We start from the raw sequence: 25,113 nt of genomic DNA, 5'->3' as shown, positions 1-25,113 counted from the left end.
GTCTCAGCCTCAAGTTATGCAGCAGTCTCTTATGCTGTTTGAAGACTCCGCTGGCAGGGTTTCCCAAGGGCATCCACCTAGCCCTTCCCCAGCGGTGAAAGACATAGAATGCACTGACGCACAACCACTTATGTTTCCTGATGATGAGGACATGGGAATACCACCTCAGCATGTCTCTGATGATGACGAAACACAGGTGCCAACTGCTGCGTCTTTCTGCAGTGTGCAGACTGAACAGGAGGTCAGGGATCAAGACTGGGTGGAAGACGATGCAGGGGACGATGAGGTCCTAGACCCCACATGGAATGAAGGTCGTGCCACTGACTTTCACAGTTCGGAGGAAGAGGCAGTGGTGAGACCGAGCCAACAGCGTAGCAAAAGAGGGAGCAGTGGGCAAAAGCAGAACACCCGCCGCCAAGAGACTCCGCCTGCTACTGACCGCCGCCATCTGGGACCGAGCACCCCAAAGGCAGCTTCAAGGAGTTCCCTGGCATGGCACTTCTTCAAACAATGTGCTGACGACAAGACCCGAGTGGTTTGCACGCTGTGCCATCAGAGCCTGAAGCGAGGCATTAACGTTCTGAACCTGAGCACAACCTGCATGACCAGGCACCTGCATGCAAAGCATGAACTGCAGTGGAGTAAACACCTTAAAACCAAGGAAGTCACTCAGGCTCCCCCTGCTACCTCTTCTGCTGCTGCCGCCTCGGCCTATTCTGCTGCTGCCGCCTCGGCCTCTTCCTCCGCCTCTGGAGGAACGTTGGCACCTGCCGCCCAGCAAACAGGGGATGTACCACCAACACCACCACCACCACCTCCGTCACCAAGCGTCTCAACCATGTCACACGCCAGCGTTCAGCTCTCCATCTCACAAACATTTGATAGAAAGCGTAAATTCCCACCTAGCCACCCTCGATCCCTGGCCCTGAATGCCAGCATTTCTAAACTACTGGCCTATGAAATGCTGTCATTTAGGCTGGTGGACACAGACAGCTTCAAACAGCTCATGTCGCTTGCTGTCCCACAGTATGTTGTTCCCAGCCGGCACTACTTCTCCAAGAGAGCCGTGCCTTCCCTGCACAACCAAGTATCCGATAAAATCAAGTGTGCACTGCGCAACGCCATCTGTGGCAAGGTCCACCTAACCACAGATACGTGGACCAGTAAGCACGGCCAGGGACGCTATATCTCCCTAACTGCACACTGGGTAAATGTAGTGGCAGCTGGGCCCCAGGCGGAGAGCTGTTTGGCGCACGTCCTTCCGCCGCCAAGGATCGCAGGGCAACATTCTTTGCCTCCTGTTGCCACCTCCTCCTTCTCGGCTTCCTCCTCCTCTTCTTCCACCTGCTCATCCAGTCAGCCACACACCTTCACCACCAACTTCAGCACAGCCCGGGGTAAACGTCAGCAGGCCATTCTGAAACTCATATGTTTGGGGGACAGGCCCCACACCGCACAGGAGTTGTGGCGGGGTATAGAACAACAGACCGACGAGTGGTTGCTGCCGGTGAGCCTCAAGCCCGGCCTGGTGGTGTGTGATAATGGGCGAAATCTCGTTGCAGCTCTGGGACTAGCCAATTTGACGCACATCCCTTGCTTGGCGCATGTGCTGAATTTGGTGGTGCAGAAGTTCATTCACAACTACCCCGACATGTCAGAGCTGCTGCATAAAGTGCGGGCCGTCTGTTCGCGCTTCCGGCGTTCACATCCTGCTGCTGCTCGCCTGTCTGCGCTACAGCGTAACTTCGGCCTTCCCGCTCACCGCCTCATATGCGACGTGCCCACCAGGTGGAACTCCACCTTGCACATGCTGGACAGACTGTGCGAGCAGCAGCAGGCCATAGTGGAGTTTCAGCTGCAGCACGCACGGGTCAGTCGCACTACAGAACAGCACCACTTCACCACCAATGACTGGGCCTCCATGCGAGACCTGTGTGCCCTGTTGCGCTGTTTCGAGTACTCCACCAACATGGCCAGTGGCGATGACACCGTTATCAGCGTTACAATACCACTTCTATGTCTCCTTGAGAAAACACTTAGGGCGATGATGGAAGAGGAGGTGGCCCAGGAGGAGGAGGAGGAGGAGGAGGAGGAGGAAGAGGGGTCATTTTTAGCACTTTCAGGCCAGTCTCTTCGAAGTGACTCAGAGGGAGGTTTTTGGCAACAGCAGAGGCCAGGTACAAATGTGGCCAGCCAGGGCCCACTACTGGAGGACGAGGATGAGGAGGAGGTGGAGGAGGATGAGGATGAAGCATGGTCACAGCGGGGTGGCACCCAACGCAGCTCGGGTCCATCACTGGTGCGTGGCTGGGGGGAAAGGCAGGACGATGACGATACGCCTCCCACAGAGGACAGCTTGTCCTTACCCCTGGGCAGCCTGGCACACATGAGCGACTACATGCTGCAGTGCCTGCGCAACGACAGCAGAGTTGCCCACATTTTAACCTGTGCGGACTACTGGGTTGCCACCCTGCTGGATCCACGCTACAAAGACAATGTGCCCACCTTACTTCCTGCACTGGAGCGTGATAGGAAGATGCGCGAGTACAAGCGCACGTTGGTAGACGCGCTACTGAGAGCATTCCCAAATGTCACAGGGGAACAAGTGGAAGCCCAAGGCCAAGGCAGAGGAGGAGCAAGAGGTCGCCAAGGCAGCTGTGTCACGGCCAGCTCCTCTGAGGGCAGGGTTAGCATGGCAGAGATGTGGAAAAGTTTTGTCAACACGCCACAGCTAACTGCACCACCACCTGATACGCAACGTGTTAGCAGGAGGCAACATTTCACTAACATGGTGGAACAGTACGTGTGCACACCCCTCCACGTACTGACTGATGGTTCGGCCCCATTCAACTTCTGGGTCTCTAAATTGTCCACGTGGCCAGAGCTAGCCTTTTATGCCTTGGAGGTGCTGGCCTGCCCGGCAGCCAGCGTTTTGTCTGAACGTGTATTCAGCACGGCAGGGGGCGTCATTACAGACAAACGCAGCCGCCTGTCTACAGCCAATGTGGACAAGCTGACGTTCATAAAAATGAACCAGGCATGGATCCCACAGGACCTGTCCGTCCCTTGTCCAGATTAGACATTAACTACCTCCCCATAACCATATATTATTGGACTCCAGGGCACTTCCTCATTCAATCCTATTTTTATTTTCATTTTACCATTATATTGCGAGGCTACCCAAAGTTGAATGAACCTCTCCTCTGCCTGTGTGCTAGGCCTAAATATATGCCAATGGACTGTTGCAGTGGTGGCTGACGTGAAGCCTCATTCTCTGCTATGACATGCAGACTGATTCTCTGCTGACATGAAGACAGATTCTCTGTTACGGGACCTCCCTCCTCTGCCTGGGTGCTGGGCCTAAATATATGCCAATGGACTGTTGCAGTGGTGGCTGACATGAAGCCTGATTCTCTGCTATGACATGCAGACTAATTCTCTGCTGACATGAAGCCAGATTCTCTGTTACGGGACCTCCCTCCTCTGCCTGGGTGCTGGGCCTAAATATATGCCAATGGACTGTTGCAGTGGTGGCTGACATGAAGCCTGATTCTCTGCTATGACATGCAGACTAATTCTCTGCTGACATGAAGCCAGATTGTCTGTTACGGGACCTCTCTCCTCTGCCTGGGTGCTGGGCCTAAATTTATGACAATGGACTGTTGCAGTGGTGGCTTACGTGAAGCCTGATTCTCTGCTATGACATGCAGACTGATTCTCTGCTGACATGAAGCCAGATTGTCTGTTACGGGACCTCTCTGCTCTGCCTGTGTGCTAGGCCTAAATATATGCCAATGGACTGTTGCAGTGGTGGCTGACGTGAAGCCTCATTCTCTGCTATGACATGCAGACTGATTCTCTGCTGACATGAAGCCAGATTGTCTGTTACGGGACCTCTCTGCTCTGCCTGTGTGCTAGGCCTAAATATATGCCAATGGACTGTTGCAGTGGTGGGTGACGTGAAGCCTCATTCTCTGCTATGACATGCAGACTGATTCTCTGCTGACATGAAGCCAGATTCTCTGTTACGGGACCTCTCTCCTCTGCCTGTGTGTGTGCTGGGCCTAAATATATGCCAATGGACTGTTGCAGTGGTGGCTGACGTGAAGCCCGATTCTCTGCTATGACATGCAGACTGATTCTCTGCTGACATGAAGCCAGATTGTCTGTTACGGGACCTCTCTCCTCTGCCTGTGTGTGTGCTGGGCCTAAATATATGCCAATGGACTGTTGCAGTGGTGGCTGACGTGAAGCCTCATTCTCTGCTATGACATGCAGACTAATTCTCTGCTGACATGAAGACAGATTCTCTGTTACGGGACCTCTCTCCTATGCCTGGGTGCCGGGGCCTAAATATCTGAGAATGGACTGTTCCAGTGGTGGGTGACGGGAAGCCAGATTCTCTGCTATGGAACCTCTCTCCAATTGATTTTGGTTAATTTTTATTTATTTAATTTTTATTTTAATTCATTTCCCTATCCACATTTGTTTGCAGGGGATTTACCTACATGTTGCTGCCTTTTGCAGCCCTCTAGCTCTTTCCTGGGCTGTTTTACAGCCTTTTTAGTGCCGAAAAGTTCGGGTCCCCATTGACTTCAATGGGGTTCGGGTTCGGGACGAAGTTCGGATCGGGTTCGGATCCCGAACCCGAACATTTCCGGGATGTTCGGCCGAACTTCTCGAACCCGAACATCCAGGTGTTCGCTCAACTCTAATTATCACCACTGTAATATATTTGACATCTAGATTTTTTTTTTTATCGTTATGCCTCTGATTCATATTGGCGCTGATGACACAGGTTTATGGGCTCCAAAATCCCTCCCTTGTCATGCACATGTCCCAGTAAACGAGTACGGGGCTGCTCTGGAGCCCATATGAATATCTGCTAGTCTGTGCACATCTCTTTCTAAAAGCAAAAGCCTAACTGCCTGACCACACTGACTGACCTGTGATACTTCATGCCAAAACAGTCCATTTATCTGGCAGAGCAACTAATCAATTGCAGAGCCCATCAATCATCCTTGGTGGAACTAGTCGGGCCTGAGCGGAGAGGAGAGGACAGATGGCTGCCCGAGTGAGAAGGATTAATTCAATTCTGATAGATTACTGCAAAGCCTCATGGGACAGAGGAGAGGGAGGAGAAGAGGCACACTGGAATGTGGGAGACCTGTTATGTGGAGAGAATTAAGCGTGAAATGGAGACACTACAGACGAAGGTGTGAGACAACAGGGGGCAAAATAAATGAAACCATCAGTGGAAAAAAAAAAATCTAAAGGAAGCTGCATCCCTTCAGTTACCTAAGTGTCTCCTGCACCTTGTACAGGCAGCTGACCACTGGACCACCGAAAGTCGACTTGTGCTTTTCAACAGATTCTTCAGACGCCTGAAAGAAACACGCAGGGAGAACTAGGTGACAATGCAAACTTAATTAATATTTCAATACATATAAGCAGTGCCAGGGCAACAGATTCGCAGATGTACAAGAAGCAGCAGCAGGTGTTAAGGGAACCTGTCACCTCTACTGGGCTACCCTCACTGAGCGTTTCTAAATGGTCATTACACTTTTAATTTCATTTGCAGACGAATTCAATAAGTAAGTATGATGCATTTTTGTACTTCCTGCCTTTTATGCAAATTAACATAAAAGAGTCATATCTTACTTGTGTGACCAGAGAAGAGTCATGTTTTCAAGCGCAGACTCATCTCAGGTTAATTTGCATATGTATCAAATCGTTTTTTTACACCATAAAAGCACACAGAGCTATGGGGATTGGGTATTGCGGATGTTCTATCGGCCATCTAGAGAACCAAACTTAAGAACCAAGCATTGACTTCTAGAAGATGCACTAATATGAGTAAGCTACTGAGTTTTATTGCAAACATAGTACGATCCCTGAACTGGAGGGGGAAGGGGGGGGGGGGGGGATAAGAAAATGTGTTTTGTATGTTTAAGGGACTATAGAAAAACAGCATAGAACAAACATGCCTTTAGTGGAGCTTTTATTATCAGTAGTGTGACTATGAAGTTTTATTCTGCTCCTGCAAATGCCTTGGCGCTTCACTGTGAAGCTTTCTTCTACTTTGTATATTACTGGTTCTACTATATGGAAAAATATCTGTACTGGGACTTGCTGTTCTATTGGTCAGTAGATGGCAGTGTAGTGCGGACCTCTATTTTGTTGCTTCACTGCAAAACGCTCCTTGCAGTGAACTACTTCCGAGCCCCCCCCCCCCGGAAATCTCACATTTCACTTGAAGACTGCAGCAAGTTTTCTGGATTTCCCTGTAGCATAAGTTTTACAGTCTTCTTTTATTAAGAAATATACCCATATCACTACGCTGCCACGACCACGGTTTTCTAGGAAGGTGTATGTGTGGTGGCTTTTGGCAATACAGTGGCTTTCTATCACATAAACGAGACTGCTGAAGTATATGACCTAAAGTCACGTCTGCTGAAGTACAGTCACGGCCATAAATATTGGGACAGCGACACAATTCTAACATTTTTGGCTCTATACACCACCACAATGGATTTGAAATGAAACAAACAAGATGTGCTTTAACTGCAGACGGCCAGCTTTAGTTTGAGGGTATTTACATCCAAATCAGGTGAACGGTGCAGGAATTACAACAGTTTGCATATGTGCCTCCCACTTGTTCAAGGACCAAAAGTAATGGGACAATTGGCTTCTCAGCTGTTCCATGGCCAGGTGTGTGTTATTCCCTCATTATCCCAATTACAATGAGCAGATAAAAGGTCCACAGTTCATTTCAAGTCTGCTATTTGCATTTGGAATCTGTTGCTGTCAACTCTCAAGATGAGATACAAAGAGCTGTCACTATCAGTGAAGCAAGCCATCATTAGGCTGAAAAAAAACAACAAACCCATCAGAGAGATAGCAAAAACATTAGGGATGGCCAAAACAACTGTTTGGAACATTCTTAAAAAGAGGGAACGCACCGGTGAGCAAAGCAACACCAAAAGACCCGGAAGACCACAGAAAACAACTGTGGTGGATGACCGAAAAATTATTTCCCTGGTGAAGAAAACACCCTTCACAACAGTTGGCCAGATCAAGAACACCCTCCAGGAGGTAGGTGTATGTGTGTCAAAGTCAACAATCAAGAGAAGACTTTACCAGAGTGAATACAGAGGGTTCACCACAAGATGGAAACCATTGGTGAGCCTCAAAAACAGGAAGGCCAAATTAGAGTTTGCCAAACGACATCTAAAAAAGCCTTCACAGTTCTGGAACAACATCCTATGGACAGATGAGACCAAGATCAACTTGTACTAGAGTGATGGGAAGAGAAGAGTATGGAGAAGGAAAGTAACTGCTCATGATCCTAAGCATACCACCTCATCAGTGAAGCATGGTGGTGGTAGTGTCATGGCGTGGGCATGTATGGCTGCCAATGGAACTGGTTCTCTTGTATTTATTGATGATGTGACTGCTGACAAAAGCAGCAGGATGAATTCTGAAGTGTTTCGGCAATATTATCTGCTCATATTCAGCCAAATGCTTCAGAAGTCATTGGACGGCGCTTCACAGTGCAGATGGACAATGACCCAAAGCATACTGCAAAAGCAACCAAAGAGTTTTTTAAGGGAAAGAAGTGGAATGTTATGCAATGGCCGAGTCAATCACCTGACCTGAATCCGATTGAGCATGCATTTCACTTGCTGAAGACAAAACTGAAGGGAAAAAGCCCCAAGAACAAGCAGGAACTGAAGACAGTTGCAGTAGAGGCCTGGCAGAGCATCACCAGGGATGAAACCCAGCGTCTGGTGATGTCTATGCAGTCCAGACTATTGAATGCAAAGGATTTGCAACCAAGTATTAAAAAGTGAAAGTTTGATTTATGATTATTATGTCCCATTACATAGTGGGAGGCACATATGCAAACTGTTGTAATTCCTACACCGTTCCACTATTTTGGATGTAAATACCCTCAAATTAAAGCTGTCTAGTTTGTTTCATTTCAAATCCATTGTGGTGGTGTATAGAGCCAAAAATGTTAGAATTGTGTCGATGTCCCAATATTTATAGACCTGACTGTATATGACCTATAGTCACATCTGCTGAAGTATATGACCTAAAGTATATGACCAAATGTTGCTGTTTTGTTTTCATGATGGGCCTATTATAACAAAAATCAGAAGAAACCAGCAATTAAAGCAGCTCTGTCACTTGGATTAACCCTACCCTACCAGGCATACAAGTAGAGTTGATGATGCCGATTGAAACGAGGCCTGTCTTAGGTCTTATCGTTGAAGTGAAAAAAATTTGTTTAAAATTATGCAAATGAACTATTAGAGAACCGGGAATGCAGGCTTATGCAGTTCAAGCACTGCTCCAGCGTCAGTGCTCCATAATGACGCCCCTCTGCCTTTAGACTGACGCCACTAGACCACACTCGTGTCCAGAACGGCGCGTGGCCACAACATCCTCTGCTTTATCCCGACGAGTGAAGATGTTGCGCGCAAGTCCCGTTCCGGACACGAGTGCAGTCTAGCGCCGTCAATGTAAAGGTGGTGGGGAAGGGGGTTGTGTGATGAAAAGCCGAGGGGCGTCATTATGGAGCACCAGGGGTGTTGCTGTAGCTACGCTCGAACTGCATAAGCCCGTCTCCTGGTGCTCAAATAGTGCATTGAATAATTTTATATTAAGTTAATTTCTCTAAGCAACAATACCACCATCAGACATAGGACAGGTATCGTTTTAATCAGCGTCATCCGGATGACAGAGCCGCTTTAACCCAAGTAAATGTAATCTGTGATCTATTGGGCTGTGGAGCCATGTGCCAGCTCTCCACAGTTTTAATGCTGTTGGCACATTCCAACACAGCTTGAATACCTCGACAGGACACAAGTGATCCCCATTTGACTTCCCAAGGTATACACACTCTATGCTCATCCATCAGGTGATTACCAGCACACTTACACGAGCAGATTGAGAATGAGCATTTGTAGTAACGTTCATTCCCGATAATTGAACAATGGGGCAGTGTAAATCCAGCATTACACTGAACATTTTCCCATGAAACTATACATCAATCTGCTCAGCTCCTCCTGATCTGGAACATGCTGACTGCACTGCATTTCGCTGAGACAGTTTCTCTTTCGTGGGTTGGACATCAACTACTTTCACATTTGCGCTCTCTCTTTACGTTATTGAGATCCGTCATAAGATCTCAATAGCAGGGGAAAACGCTTCCATTTTGTCCCCATTGTCAATGGGGACAAAACAATTGAATTAAACCGAGTCCACCAGAATGCGTTCCGTTGAGTTGCGTCCCCATTGCAGACAAAATACCGCTGCAAGCAGCGTTTTTCTGTCCGTGATGTGGTGCGGAGCAAGATGGATCTGTCCTGACACACAATGTAAGTCAATAGAAAACTGATCCGTCCTCCATTGACTTTCAATGGAGTTTATGACGGATTTCTCATGGCTCTGTTAAAGATAATACAACCGGATCCGTTCATAACAGATGCAGACGGTTGTATTATCACAACGGATCCAGCAAAAACACTGGTGTGAAAGTAGCCTTACAGATTAGCTGCCTATAGGTGGCATTAGAATTTGAAGCGTGTGAATTACTGTACCTGAAAGAAATTTGGGGGGTACGATCTCGTCAATGGGAGAGAGTGCCTTAACCGATGTGAGGAGACTTATAAGCTATACACGCTCCTCTATACACACTCCTAGAATTCTGGGAAGAAAAGGGATGCAAATTATTGCAGACATCCTATAAGTCAATGTTCGACCTATGAAATTGGCCTTGAGACATGACTGATATTAAATAAGCCAGTGTCGCATACTACCCCCCCCCCCCCCTCACCCCAAAATGCTTATTTAGGCCTCTTAACCAGTTAAGCCAGTACTCTCTGCTCTGCACTGATGAGGGGCAAACGCCCCGAAACAGCTGTCTGCAGAGGAGATGCTGGCTTAATATCAGTCATGTCTCGAGGCCTATTTAACCCTTCCATGACCGGAGCTAAAAAGGCCTGAATGTTCACATGTTCGAATGTTTAGTGACCCCAACTTAATTTGTTTGACTACCAAAATATTTTTGCAATGTTTTTACTTGCTACTTAGGACTTATCAGCATTTTTTTTAAAGGTATAATTTGGGGGAAAACCACTAATTCTAAAGTAATTTAAATTTTTTTATTTTTTTTACTATAGCTTTTTATTTCTTAAATATTAAGACAAAAAAATGAATTCTATGGGTTCCCTATTTTGTGTTAATCGTTATGATATTTAACATTTATAGGTTTGAGTGAAGAGGCGACTATGGTGACTGTTTCCATTAGCGACAGCATTTCTTTTTTATTTTTCTACTATTTTAATTTATTTTTGCTACATATGTCCCCAGGAGATCATTACAGGACCTCTGGAGGACACTGACTTTTCTTTTTTTCCACAGTTTCCACTCTAACTGGGGCATCCACAGGAGCCCCAGTTATAGTGGAAAACAGCCCCCTAGGGGAACATAACACAGGCAGAGCTGATCATGGGCTTCTTAGAACCTGCAGCTCTGCTCCTGCCCCGAGACACTCGGCAGTCACACGACCACCGGACTAAGAGGAAGCGGCTCGGCCTCTTTCTGCTTCTCCCCCCTGCGCTCAAGTACCGCTCTCCTCTCGGCACAGGGAAATAAACCGCTCCTGTCTTCTCCTCAGGGTCCCCGCTGTCTCACAGCGGGGACCCAACCTGCTAGATTGCAGGAGCTTTAATCCCAGGATTAAAGTTCTGCCTAAACATTTATATTTATGGACACACCTTCTCATTCAAAGAGTTTTCTTTATTTTCATGACTATGAAAATTGTAGATTCACACTGAAGGCATCAAAACTATGAATTAACACATGTGGAATTATATACATAACAAAAAAGTGTGAAACAACTGAACACATGTCATATTCTAGGTTCTTCAAAGTAGCCACCTTTTGTTTTGATTACTGCTTTGCACACTCTTGGCATTCTCTTGATGAGCTTCAAAAGGTAGTCACCTGAAATGGTCTTCCAACAGTCTTGAAGGAGTTCCCAGAGATGCTTAGCACTTGTTGGCCCTTTTGCCTTCACTCTGCGGTCCAGCTCACCCCAAACCATCTCAATTGGGTTCAGGTCCGGTGACTGTGGAGGCCAGGTCATCTGGCGCTGCACCCCATCACTCTCCTTCATGGTCAAATAGCCCTTACACAGCCTGGAGGTGTGTTTGGGGTCATTGTCCTGTTGAAAAATAAATGATGGTCCAACTAAACGCAAACCGGATGGAATAGCACGCCGTTGCAAGATGTTGTGGTAGCCATGCTCGTTCAGTATGCCTTCAATTTTGAATAAATCCCCAACAGTGTCACCAGCAAAGCACCCCCACACCATCACACCTCCTCCTCCATGCTTCACGGTGGGAACCAGGCATGTAGAGTCCATCCGTTCACCTTTTCTGCGTCGCACAAAGACACGGTGGTTGGAACCAAAGATCTCAAATTTGGACTCAGACCAAAGCACAGATTTCCACTGGTCTAATGTCCATTCCTTGTGTTCTTTAGCCCAAACAAGTCTCTTCTGCTTGTTGCCTGTCCTTAGCAGTGGTTTCCTAGCAGATATTCTACCATGAAGGCCTGATTTACACAGTCTCCTCTTAACAGTTGTTCTAGAGATGTGTCTGCTGCTAGAACTCTGTGTGGCATTGACCTGGTCTCTAATCTGAGCTGCTGTTAACCTGCGATTTCTGAGGCTGGTGACTCGGATGAACTTATCCTCCGCAGCAGAGGTGACTCTTGGTCTTCCTTTCCTGGGGCGGTCCGCATGTGAGCCAGTTTCTTTGTAGCGTTTGATGGTTTTTGTGACTGCACTTGGGGACGCTTTCAAAGTTTTCCCAATTTTTCGGACTGACTGACCTTCATTTCTTAAAGTAATGATGGCCACTCGTTTTTCTTTACTTAGCTGCATTGTTCTTGCCATAATACAAATTCTAACAGTCTATTCAGTAGGACTATCAGCTGTGTATCCACCTGACTTCTCCACAACGCAACTGATGGTCCCAACCCCATTTATAAGGCAAGAAATCCCACTTATTAAACCTGACAGGGCACACCTGTGAAGTGAAAACCATTTCAGGTGACTACCTCTTGAAGCTCATCAAGAGAATGCCAAGCGTGTGCAAAGCAGTAATCAAAGCAAAAGGTGGCTACTTTGAAGAACCTAGAATATGACATATTTTCAGTTGTTTCACACTTTTTTGTTATGTATATAATTCCACATGTGTTAATTCATAGTTTTGATGCCTTCAGTGTGAATCTACAATTTTCATAGTCATGAAAATAAAGAAAACTCTTTGAATGAGAAGGTGTGTCCAAACTTTTGGTCTGTACTGTACGTGCTACCTGCACGGGGTATGTGCAGATATGACGTATATATCCAGTGGGCAGTCGGGAAGGAGTTAAAGGGTTGAACATTGACTTTTAGCAGGGATGCACAACCTGCAGCCCTCAAGCTGTTGTAAGGGCTCTTTCACACCTGCGTTATTGTCTTCCGGCATAGTGTTCCGTCGTCGGGGCTCTATGCCGGAAGAATCCTGATCAGGATTATCCCAATGTATTCTGAATGGAGTGAAATCCGTTCAGGATGTCTTCAGTTCCGGAACGGAACGTTTTTTGGCCGCAGAAAATACCGCAGAATGCTGCGCTTTTTGCTCCAGGCCAAAAAACTGAAGACTTGCCGCAAGGCCGGATCCGGAATGAATGCCCATTGAAAGGCATTGATCCGGACTTAAAGGGAACCTGTCACCCAAAAATCGCCTATTAAGCTGTTTACAGTACCTTATAGTGCTGTATAGTCGTTTCCTGATGCACTTTTTGTTAGTGTTGCAGCATGTATGCTCAGTCAGAAATCGATGTTATATTCAGCTGCTGCCCCGTGCTTCAAGTCAGGCTTGAAGTCACGGGGGCAGCGGCCTCGGCGTCTTACATGGCCCTCTCCCCGCCCCCTGCCTCTGTGACTGACAGCCGAAATCCGATTCCGGGACCGCGCTCACCGGCCGCATGCGCAGTAAAGGGCGGCAGGAGCGCGGTCCCGGCTGCCGCGCGTACTACGCGCCGTCTTACTTTCGCCGCACTGCGCATGCGCCCGACATCCTGTATCAAACGCGCCCGCGCCCAGATGCCGGGCGCGGGCGCGTTTGATACAGGATGTCGGGCGCATGCGCAGTGCGGCGAAAGTAAGACGGCGCGTAGTACGCGCGGCAGCCGGGACCGCGCTCCTGCCGCCCTTTACTGCGCATGCGGCCGTTGAGCGCGGTCCCGGAATCGGATTTCGGCTGTCAGTCACAGAGGCAGGGGGCGGGGAGAGGGCCATGTAAGACGCCGAGGCCGCTGCCCCCGTGACTTCAAGCCTGACTTGAAGCACGGGGCAGCAGCTGAATATAACATCGATTTCTGACTGAGCATACATGCTGCAACACTAACAAAAAGTGCATCAGGAAACGACTATACAGCACTATAAGGTACTGTAAACAGCTTAATAGGCGATTTTTGGGTGACAGGTTCCCTTTAAGCTAAACGTTGTCTCGGCGCATTGCCGGATACGACGTTTATCTTTTTTAGAGTGGTTACCATGGCTGCCAGGACGCTAAAGTCCCGGCAGCCATCGTAAAGTGTAGCGGGGAGCGGGGGAGCAGCATACTTACCATCCGTGCGGCTCCCGGGGCGCTCCAGAGTGACGTCAGGGCGCCCCAGGCGCATGGATGACGTGATCGCATGGCACGTCATCCATGCGCATGGGGCGCTCTGACGTCACTCTGGAGCGCCCCAGGAGCAGCACGGATGGTAAGTATACCGCTCCCCCGCTCCTACTATGGCAACCAGGACTTTAATAGCGTCCTGGGTGCCATAGTAACACTGAAAGCATTTTGAAGACGGATCCGTCTTCAAATGCTTTCAGTACACTTGCGTTTTTCCGGATCCGGCGTGTAATTCCGGCAAGTGGAGTACACGCCGGATCCGGACAACGCAAGTGTGAAAGAGGCCTAAAACTAGGGCTTCCATCATGCCCTGCTGTAGGCTGATAAGCGATCACAGTGATGATCCCCATACAGAGGAGAAGATTGCTGAATGTAAATGCAGCTCTCACCTCTGTTCACAATCAAGGAAATACTGGGAATGAACAGTTGACCATAATTGCCTGGTCAGTTGGCCCGTGTAAAGGGGGCCTTAAAATTTTAACAAATGACAGATCCTCTAATTCCGATGGCTAGAGATAGAGAAGTTCTGGGTACACAAGGCTGAGGCTGCATTAAACTCATTTCCCAAACCGTTTCCATGCCATTCATCACTCTGTAATACGGGAATAAGGATGTGACCAGTCCTATGTTTAAAAACACCCATCTCCAGTGACAGCCAACGCTATATTTCAAGTGTCCATCTGCAGCGGAGGCCCGGCAATAAATAAAGCTGCAGAGCTGTAAATTCCCAGTGAGGAGGACATTAAAAGGCAGCAGTCAGGTAAACGAGAACAAGCGGGGTACAGGACGAAGAAGAACACATTATGGATTCCACTTACCACTTCTCTGCAATACAGCTCTCTCCGCGCCTGTGACATTAACCTCATGGCGTCACAAACACTCCTAATAAAATACAGGCGACTTTTTTGAAGCAAATATTTACATAGCAGATGAGCAGTGCTGCATAGACCTATGGCAAAAAAAAAAAAAAAAAAAAAAAAAAAAAAAAAAAAAAAAAAGCTGCAAAACTAAATCCAGACTAAGCCTCATGCACACGACAGTATATTTGTTCCGCATCTGAAATGCATTTTTTGTGGATCGGATGCAGACCTATTCATTTCAATGAGGCCACAAAAAAAGCACGTCTGTTCTGTGGCACAGCAAAAAATTATAGAACATGACCTATTCTTGTCATTTGCAAGATACTGAGGGACCTGCGGAAAGAAAAACGCACACAGCAGGCATCAGCGTTTTGCGGATCAGCGATTTGCAGTCCGTAAAAAACGGATACAGTTGTGTGCGCATGAGTCCTAATATAGCCTAATGAGGTCATTCTGAATATGTTATGCCCATCCACTGTGCAGATACACAAAAATACATTTTCTGGCAGACACCATGGTTGTGAATATCTGCCATGATGATACGGTTACAAGAATCATTAACCGCTACAGGACCGCCGTACGCAGGATTGTGTCCTGGCGGCAGCCCTGCTCTTCTGGGTGGACGCATATACACGTCCTCCCGCGATAGCAGAGATTTGCTGTGAACGCGCGCGCACACAGGCGCGCGCGTTCACAGGAACGGAAGGTAAGCAAGTGGATCTCCAGCCTACCAGCGGCGATCGTTCGCTGGCAGGCTGGAGATGTGATTTTTTTTAACCACTACAGGTATATTAGATGCTGTTTTGATAACAGCGTCTAATATACCTGCTACCTGGTCCTCTGGTGGTCCCTTTTGCTTGGATCAGCTCAGTAAAGTAGCACCAAACACCACTACACTACACCCCCCCCCCTGTCACTTATTAACCCTTTATGAACCACTGATCACCCCATACAGACCCCCCGGTCATTGATCACCCCCCTGTCAGGCTCCATTCAGACGTCCGTATGATTTTTACGGATCCGCAAAACACATACGGACGTCTGAATGGAGCCTTACAGCGGGGTGATCACCCATATAGACTCCCTGATCACCCCCCTGTCATTTATCACCCCCCTGTCATTTATCACCCCCCTGTAAGGCTCCATTCAGACATTGTTTTGGCCCAAGTTAGCGGAAATAGTTTTTTTTTTTTTTTTTTGTTTGTTTTTTCTTACAAAGTCTCATATTCCACTAACTTGTGTCAAAAAATAAAATCTCACATGAACTCACCATACCCCTCACGGAATCCAAATGCGTAGAATTTTTTAGACATTTATATTCCAGACTTCTTCTCACGCTTTAGGGCCCCTAAAATGCCAGGGCAGTATAAATACCCCACATGTGGCTCCATTTCGGAAAGAAGACACCCCAAGGTATTTCGTGAGGGGCATATTGAGTCCATGAAAGATTGAAATTTTTGTCCCAAGTTAGTGGAAAGTGAGACTGAGAAAAACCAAATAAAAAAATCAATTTCCGCTAACTTATGCCCAAAAAAAAATAAAAATTCTATGAACTCGCCATGCCCCTCATTGAATACCTTGGGGTGTCTTCTTTCCAAAGTGGGGTCACATGTGGGGTATTTATACTGCCCTGGCTTTTTAGGGGCCCTAAAGCGTGAGAAGAAGTCTGGGATCCAAATGTCTAAAAATGCCCTCCTAAAAGGAATTTGGGCCGCTTTGCGCATCTAGTCTGCAAAAAAGTCACACATGTGGTATCGCCTTCCTCAGGAGAAGTTGGGGAATGTGTTTTGGGGTGTCATTTTACATATACCCATACTGGGTGAGATAAATATCTTGGTCAAATGCCAACTTTGTATAAAAAAAAAAAAAAAAAGGGAAAAGTTGTCTTTTGCCGAGATATTTCTCTCACCCAGCATGGGTATATGTAAAATGACACCCCAAAACACATTCCCCAACTTCTTCCGAGTACGGCGATACCAGATGTGTGACACTTTTTTGCAGCCTAGGTGGGCAAAGGGGCACACATTCCAAAGTGCACCTTTCGGATTTCACCAGTCATTTTTTTACAGATTTTGATTGCAAACTTCTTCTCACGCATCTGGGCCCCTAGAATGCCAGGGCAGTATAACTACCCCACAAGTGACCTCATTTTGGAAAGAAGACACCCCAAGGTATTTTGTGATGGGCATAGTGAGTTCATGGAAGTTTTTATTTTTGTCACAAGTTAGTGGAATATGAGACTTTGTAAGAAAAAAAAGAAAAAAAAGAAAAAACCATCATTTTCCTTGTGACAAAAAATAAAAAGTTCTATGAACTCACTATGCCCATCAGTGAATACCTTAGGGTGTCTACTTTCCGAAATTGGGTCATTTGTGGGGTGTTTATACTGTCTGGGCATTGTAGAACCTCAGGAAACATGACAGGTGCTCAGAAAGTCAGAGCTGCTTCAAAAAGCGGAAATTCAAATTTTTGTACCATAGTTTATAAATGCTATAACTTTTACCCAAACCATTTTTTTTTTTTTACCCAAACATTTTTTTTTTATCAAAGACATGTAGAACAATAAATTTAGCGAAGAATTTATATATGGATGTCGTTTGGTGGTATTTCATTGCTGCTGACATTTTTACTTTTTTTGTTATTAATCTAAATTTAACGATTTGTTTTGCCAAAAAATGACATTTTTCACTTTCAGTTGTAAAATTTTGCAAAAAAATCTTTAAATTTCGATTAATAACAAAAAAAGTAAAAATGTCAGCAGCAATGAAATACCACCAAATGAAAGCTCTATTAGTGAGAAGAAAAGGAGGTAAAATTCATTTGGATGGTAAGTTGCATGACCGAGCAATAAACGGTGAAAGTAGTGTAGTGCAGAAATGTAAAAAGTAGCCTGGTCATTAAGGGGGTTTCAGCTAGCGGGTTTGAAGTGGTTAAAAAGCATATCCCTTGTGAAGCTGGAGACATAACGGAGGCCATATTGGTTGTGATCCAGATGTACCACAAATGGAACTAGAAAAACAATATAACTTTTGTCTGGTGATTGGTAGTGTGGCCAACATTTCAGCTCCCGAAGCTTTCCCCAGAAATAGCTAGAAGACATTAAAGGGTTGTAATATGTAACTCCCATCCACAAGCTCTTTTTAGGGCACATGGAAAAAAAGAGGCGTTTCCCTGCTCGGGATCCCCATCTATGAGCCAGAATGGAGAGATGCTCTATATGAGCGGCTGACGTTCTAGCGAACTCGAACCATCCTTGCAGTACATGGAAGGCCATCCATCTGAATGGCTGCGTAACCATTCCCCCCCCCCTCCCCCCGCAGTCGGCGCTGCAGGGGAAGCACAAGGCAGGCCATGAGATCTGGGGCGGTCAGCAGACTTCCCTGAAATGCCTCATTTTTAAAGAGGTTGAGACAACCCCCTTAGGGCTCATGCACACGACCGCAGGTTTGGTCGGAATCCAATCCGCATTTTATTGCGGATTGATGTGGACCCACTCATTTCAATGGGGACACAAGAGATGTGAACAGCACATGCCATGTTCCGCGGCCCGCAAAAAAGATAGAACATGTCCTATTCTTGTCCGGAGAACATTTTTATTGACGTGAAAAAGAAAAAGGCAGCATGCACGTGGCCGGGATCAGTGTTTTGCTTTTGGTTAAATACTGTGATTTTTTTTTCCACCCCAAATAAGGGTTAGATCACTTCAGATAATCACCACTAGTCTTCATACGAGCACTGACCTGGGTAGACCTTCCCTCACATGTAGGCGTCAGCTAGGTACCAGCACATGTCCTCATGTTGTGCCATCCATCATTCATCGTGCTGATCAGCGCTGGGCAGGGAACTGTCTGCTACTGACTTGGTACACTTCCCAGCTTAGCGAAGGGAGGGGTACATGGATTAAAGAGTCCGATGCAGCCCTGATAAACAATAAAGCGCTGCTGTCTCTACAGACTTCCCTGGTGACAGATGTTCCTAAATGGCGTGGTTATTTTATGCAAATGTGCGTCTGCTCCGGTCTCTCATTTACATACCTGAATACTAGCAGCTAAGAGCTTGGCAATAAACTAGCAAGCAAAATTATAGCCACAGGTTGCAATGTTCAATGAGTATACGGAGGGGGCTGTGTAACTCCTTATGTGCCAAAAGAGGGTTCATACACTTGGTTGCGATTCCTATAAATTGCTCCTCGCTGCCAGTAAAGAAGGCACTGCAATCTGTTAATGGAAAGCATGGGGAGAGGTTAGAGCAACCCTTCAGTGCCACAAATGTCTTCTACATATTCAATCGAGCAATGACTAAAACAGCTTAAGACAAGACCATGTGTGGTTTAAAGAAACGCCAAGGGACAATTTCTCTACACCGCTCACCCCATCTCCCGATGTCCAGGAACAGGTGCCCCCACTGAGGCTCGAGGTAAAACCTACCTCAGTGCGGTCACTGTTCGTACTGAATTGAGCGACTTAATTGCCCGGTCAATAAAATAATAGACTCCAACTGTGTGAACGACGCGTTTTAAAAGGAGGTTGGAATAAGGGCGCTATTACACGTTGGTGGCAAAGCCATGGGTGCACCTGTAGTTTGGTTTAAAGGGAGTGTCTCACTTCTGTCATTTATCATGTAGACAGTTAATACAAAGGCACTTACTAATGTAATGTGATTGTCCATAATGCCTCCTTTTCTGGCTCAATTCAGTTTTCCATCACATTATACACTGCTTGTATCTAGGGGTTACGACCACCCTGCAATCCAGCAGTGGTGGCCATGCTTTCACACTATAGGGCAGTGGTGGCGAACCTATGGCACTCAGAGCCCTCTCTCTGGGCACCCGCACCCTGGAAAAAAAAAGTCTATAGTGTACCAATATGCCTTAGACTTTTCCTGCCATTCATCAGTGCAGGACGTGCTATGTGAATATATAAGCAGGATATTATAGCTAAATGATAAAGTACATGGAAGGTATACTATACTGGTATTCAGGTTACGTGTTGGCACTTTGAGATAAAGAAGTTGGTTTTGGGCACTTTGGGTGGCCAGAACCGTGGGGGGGATGCATAGGCCACTGCTTTTTCCTATATTGTGCAAGCAAGACCACCGCTGCTAGACTGTTGGGTAGTCATAACCCATGGAAACGAGCAGCGTATAATGTGATGGGGAGAAAAAATAAAATAAAAAATTATTTAAAAAAGCCAGCAAAGGAGGCAATATGGACAATCATCTACATGATAAATGCCACTTGCTGAAGTGAGAGGACCCCTTTAATGTTGCAAGTACAGGAACAGTCAAGCAGTAAACACTTTGTGATACCTGCAACTTAGTCGCATGTGTAACAGCACCAATAGGGTCCACTAACATGGCAGAATTTTGACAGACTCCGGACTCCAGTCAAAAATTCTGCCGGCGGCTGCATGGTATCTGCCTCCTGCTGTTTTCAATGGGAGGAAGTGCTGAAGTTCACCGCCTCCCAGAAAAAAAAACTGCTCAATGAGAAATACTGTATGAAATGAAGGACACACAAGCGTTCTTTGCTTATGGCATTCTTATTTCAATTTGGTGGCATTTTAAAATAACAAAAAGGATGTTTTGTTTTTTTTGCATCCCCTTCTTGATATGAGAGGAAGGAGAAAAAAAAAAAAAAAAAAAAAAAAAAAAAAAAAAAAAAAAAAACCCACACACACCACAATGCTGTTTTTATGGTAAAAAAAATACCAGAAAAAAAAGAAAAAAACGAAAAAAAAAAAAAAAAAACCCACACACACCACAATGCTGTTTTTATGGTAAAAAAAATACCAGAAAAAAAAAAAGAAAAAAACGGTATGTGAAGTCGGCCACAGGTGTGTTCAAATTTTTTGCCTTCGTGATAAAATTGCACTTGAATGTCTTCAAAAGGGGAAATCAAGTTAAGAGATTCTGGCATGTCCCAGATAGAAGAAATGAAGACATCTTGCCAGGACGCACGATCTCTCTTCAGCATTATAAACCTTTAGGCCTCCTTGACGCACATTTGTTCCAAGTGTTTTAAGGCGTTGTGCCAAGCTTTTAGGTCATCTCCTATGTACAGTATAGGGAATAACTAGCTGATCGCTAAGGGGGGGGGGGGGGGGGTTATACCTGGTACTCCCACCGATCACACAAATCATTCTCTACAGGAGCCACGGAAATTAGTCAGTGCAGTAGTCGGCTGTCTCTGGAGCTCTCATGGTGAATGAATGAAGTGGTGGGTCGCATGCATGAACTGACGCTCTACCAGAACGGGAATGAGGACCCATGTCCTCGTGTTCAGTGGGGGTCCCACCAGAAGGACCCCTAGCGATCAACTAGTTATCCCCTATCCTGCGGATAAGGGATAACTTAAAAGCTTGGCACAACCTCTTTAAATGTTTCATGCGGACCCATCCTGTCTGACACAGACAACTTGATTTGAGTGAGCGCTATGTAATGCTCGATTCCCCCCGTCGTGGAACACTTCATGCCGATTGTTGCATCAGTGTGGATTCTAGTAGCAGGACCGCCACGGACCAGACAAGACATCTATTAAGATACACTATCAATGCCTATTGTAGCAATGTATATAAATGCTGTTTTTCCTGGCAAAATGAGGTTATACTGCAGAGGCTGGGTGCATTTTTTATATTTTTTTGTAGAGATAGCTTTAAGGTTCTGTGCAAACTACTTCTGAGACTTCTTTTCAGATGTATACGTCGGGAACATTTTTGACAGAAGGCGCCAAAGTACGCCACTGTATATTCCTTCAGTAGCATATACTGTGCGGTATATTTTTAGCAGGTGATAAAAGGGTATGCCGATGCCGAATACACTGATGGAGGCCTAAGGGACACTCGAGTTCTCTATCAAGTAAATGGAACACTGTGGATAGGGCGGATGTATATGCTGGGAGCAGACATAGGGCTCAGACATGGTTTGCACAGAGCGACTGCTTGTGCATATCTGCTCCCCCCCCCCCCCCCCCATATCACTGAAGTCAATAGTGAAGCTAGCCAAATATTCAATGCATATTTCATACGCACACAAGTAATATCTGTTGTGAATGACAATGTCACAGGCAGGGAATTTGGAGCTTTGTATAAGGACGATAAATTTACTAAGAAATTATTACTTTCACAAAGTGCCTCACATCTTTCCTTGTGGGGAAAAAAATAAAAATAAACTTTAGAATTGCCGTCATCCAGTTTTTTTTTCACAATTTCTAGAAATAATGTAATTTTCTGTGGTCGCCTTATTTTAATTACAGAGAAGCATCTGATCCATTGAATTATTCTAGATTTTCAGTCCATCCAACCTTTAAAGCAAATCAAGTGAAATGACAATTCTGTGCAGTCCTCCGATATGCAGATGGTCCAATAATTGACAGGGCAGATATATGGATTGGTAAATGTGTAGCATAATCTATAGGCATATCTTACGGTAAGTAAAAGGTTTTATGCTATAAAGCTAGCATGCTTTGTCACCCCCCCCCGTCACCCCCCTCTCGGATATGATTTGTATTCCTACCATACTGACACCAAAGCCATAATTCAATTAGTTGAAGAGCAAAGGATCCCCCAGGAGTAGCATACTCCTGGCCCAAGTCGCTGCAATTCTCTGGCAGATGACAGGAGGGCGAGGGCTTGTGTGCTGGGGAGAAACAAACGGGCACAGAGGCGGCTGCCGGGGTCGGCCTGCTGGAATGAGACAGCCCATTTACCCTCTCAGGTTTTAACTCGTCCCATAGGGAAGGAGGGAAATGATGTGCACAGACCCGAGATGGGCAGTTAACAAAACACACAGAGACAACTAACTCCCACTGCAACCATAACACATTAATTCACAAAATGCTCCCTTGGGCACCAAGAGTGAAGTATCCGCTTCAGAAGAGGAGGGGGCCGAGCGCAGGCAGATGGCTCAATGTCTTGCGGGATCATTTTCCAGATTAAAGAGCAGCGTGCTCACAGCGATGTCAGGCGGTGTCACCTCCTCGCCGCTCTCACAACTGGCTGCAAAGTGAAACGGAGCTGACAAAAAACCAATGCCAGGTAACAAGACCTGATAACCCCAGCACCCCACACCCTCCCTCTGCTGCTGGGAGGACAAATCCTTGTTAGGCCTCTTGCACACGAACATTATGTGCCCATGGCCGTATTGCAGCCCACATACCGACACCGGCCCGTGTGCACTCCGCATCATGGATGCGCGGAACGGAAGCACGGATCGGAACCCCACAGAAGCACTACGGAGCGCTTCCATGGTGTTTCTGTCCGTGCCTCCACACTGCAAAAAAAATAAAAAATAACTTTTTTCGTGGTGCAGATGGATTACAGACCCATTCAAGTTGAATGGGTCTCAATCCATCCCGGCTGCCGCACGGACGTTGCCCGTGCATTGAAGACCACAAATTGCAGTCCCCAATGCATGGACCCACAACGGCCGTGTGCAAGAGGCCTTATACTACGGTATATTTGGGAAGTATCTATTCCATTGCAAAAATATATATTTGTCCACAGGCATAGCACATTTGCCCTACTTTTTTTTTTTTTTTTTTTTTTTAAATACTTAAAAAGGGATCTGGCCTTTGAGCAGACAACCACGTGGGGTCCTCCCCATCCCCTGAACATAGAATATATATTATATATAATGAGACAGGGACACTGATCTGGAGTTAGGAGTGGGTCCCAGAGTTAGGTCCTGCACCTATTTGACACTGATGTCATATCCTGGTGATATGCCATCAATGTCCCAGATGGGCCAACCACTTTAAAAGGACCATCATTTTGTATTGATACATCTATCTAAACTATTTAACGTTTTTTTGGTGGCCAAACAATAACCCCAATAAATATAACCCAGAGTCGCACCCCCCCGCCAGAAGCGGATTTCTAGCAGCGATGACCACCTGGCTCTGGGGATTTTTTCCGGTCCTGTTACTGTGTGTAAACTTGTGCTTCATCAAATCTCTCATTTCTGGCCCTGGTCCTATCCTCTGACGTCACTACGTGTTCTCCTCCTCTACAGAAGGTTAATCAGTGATTGCATGTAATGACTTTTTAATCAGTTTGACGATCCAGCCATAGATTAATCCTCTCTTCTGGCTGAAGCAAGAGATCTAATGTTAATCTATAGAAAGCTGTATGGTGGCTATATGGACATCAATATGGATGCAGACCACAGGCTGGCTTGTCTGGATTTAGCTCCACACCTGTCCATTCTGGGTCTATAATTTGTCCGAAAGCTATGGCACTGTGTGCATCATCTGCACTGTATCCTACACTGCGGATTACAATAAAGTATAGACGTATAATATGGCGGTTGCATCAGGTCATGTGTATCTGATCAGTGGGGGGTCAGACAACCGGGACCTTCGATGATCAGCTGTTTGAGAAGGCAGTAGCGCCACGGCCTTCTCTCAGCTTCCTCTAGGCGCAGCGAGGCCCCATTATAGTGAATAGGTCTAATCTGCGATACCAAGCACAGCCGCTATACAACGTACTGCGCTGTGCTTGGCGAGTAGAGAGAAAACCACAGCGCTACTGTGAGCGCTGGCGCCTTCTCAAACAGCTGACCGGCAAGAATCCCAGTTGTTGGACTCCCACCGATCAGATACTGGTTACCCATCAGTAGTAAGGTCTTGGAAAACCCTTTTTAATTTTATGCTGCGTATACTGATACATGGTCACTGTAAACTGCGGACCTTCCAAACATGAAAGCAATGCTCTCGCATAGGGCAAATTTACTTATCCTATAGATGGCTGCCTAGATCTGCACCCAGTTTATCACAGGGGTTCAGGATGGATGATAAATCTGGTGCGGGTATAGACACAATCTCACATTCGTGATAACATGGTCAGTGGTTCATCCGTGAAGGATCTACGTTTTGCTCAGTGTCTTTTTTTGCCATCCGTGAGTCATCCAAATCACATGGACGATGATACGTTGAAAATTAATTTCCAAAGCATCGCCTAGCAATGATCCATGAAACATGGACGAAAAACGGATGCCATCAGGGCGGTGAACATGTTTTTTCAAGAACCATAGGCAGCAGGTAAAGAGTGGGTGGGAGGGAAGAAATATATATATATATCACTGTTTTTAGTGTAAAACAAAATTGATTGTTGAAGACTATGTAAGAATTTTATTTAAAAAAAAACAAAAAAAAAAAAAACACACACACACACACACACACACACACACACACACACACCACATAGAATATAGCCAGCGCGATGGGTCCATAAACGTGGACATAAATAGGGCATGCGTCCATAGCATAAAATCACGGATGTGTGAACAAACGCATTAAAATCAATGCTGTCCTTCAATCACAGCACGTGTCTGAATAAGGCCTAACTATGCCAACTAATGGCTGGCTTAGTTTAAGAGTTTAAGACAGAATTTTATGCCACAAAACGTTGCATCTCAGGTTGCGCCCCCTTTCTCGTTAAGCAACCTCTCATTGCAGACTAGGCGAGGGAACACTTAAAACCTAAAAAGGTGTCAACCTGCGCCACTTT

General features: G+C 46.2%; 1 protein-coding gene across 1 annotated transcript in view; it reads right to left on the bottom strand.

Moving 5' to 3' along the window:
- ACBD6 (acyl-CoA binding domain containing 6) overlaps positions 1-25,113 on the bottom strand; it is an 87,819-nt gene that overhangs the window by 43,601 nt on the left and 19,105 nt on the right. Inside the window, exon 4 of the mRNA XM_044301333.1 lies at positions 5,299-5,384. Coding sequence (XP_044157268.1) covers positions 5,299-5,384 — 86 coding nt within the window. The remainder of the gene's footprint in view (positions 1-5,298; positions 5,385-25,113) is intronic.

The sequence above is a fragment of the Bufo gargarizans genome, chromosome 7 (assembly GCF_014858855.1).
Source record: "Bufo gargarizans isolate SCDJY-AF-19 chromosome 7, ASM1485885v1, whole genome shotgun sequence".
NCBI classification, from domain to species: Eukaryota; Metazoa; Chordata; class Amphibia; order Anura; family Bufonidae; genus Bufo; species Bufo gargarizans.
The sequence above is the reverse complement of the archived record's forward strand: the minus strand, read 5'-3'. Positions and strand labels throughout refer to the sequence as shown.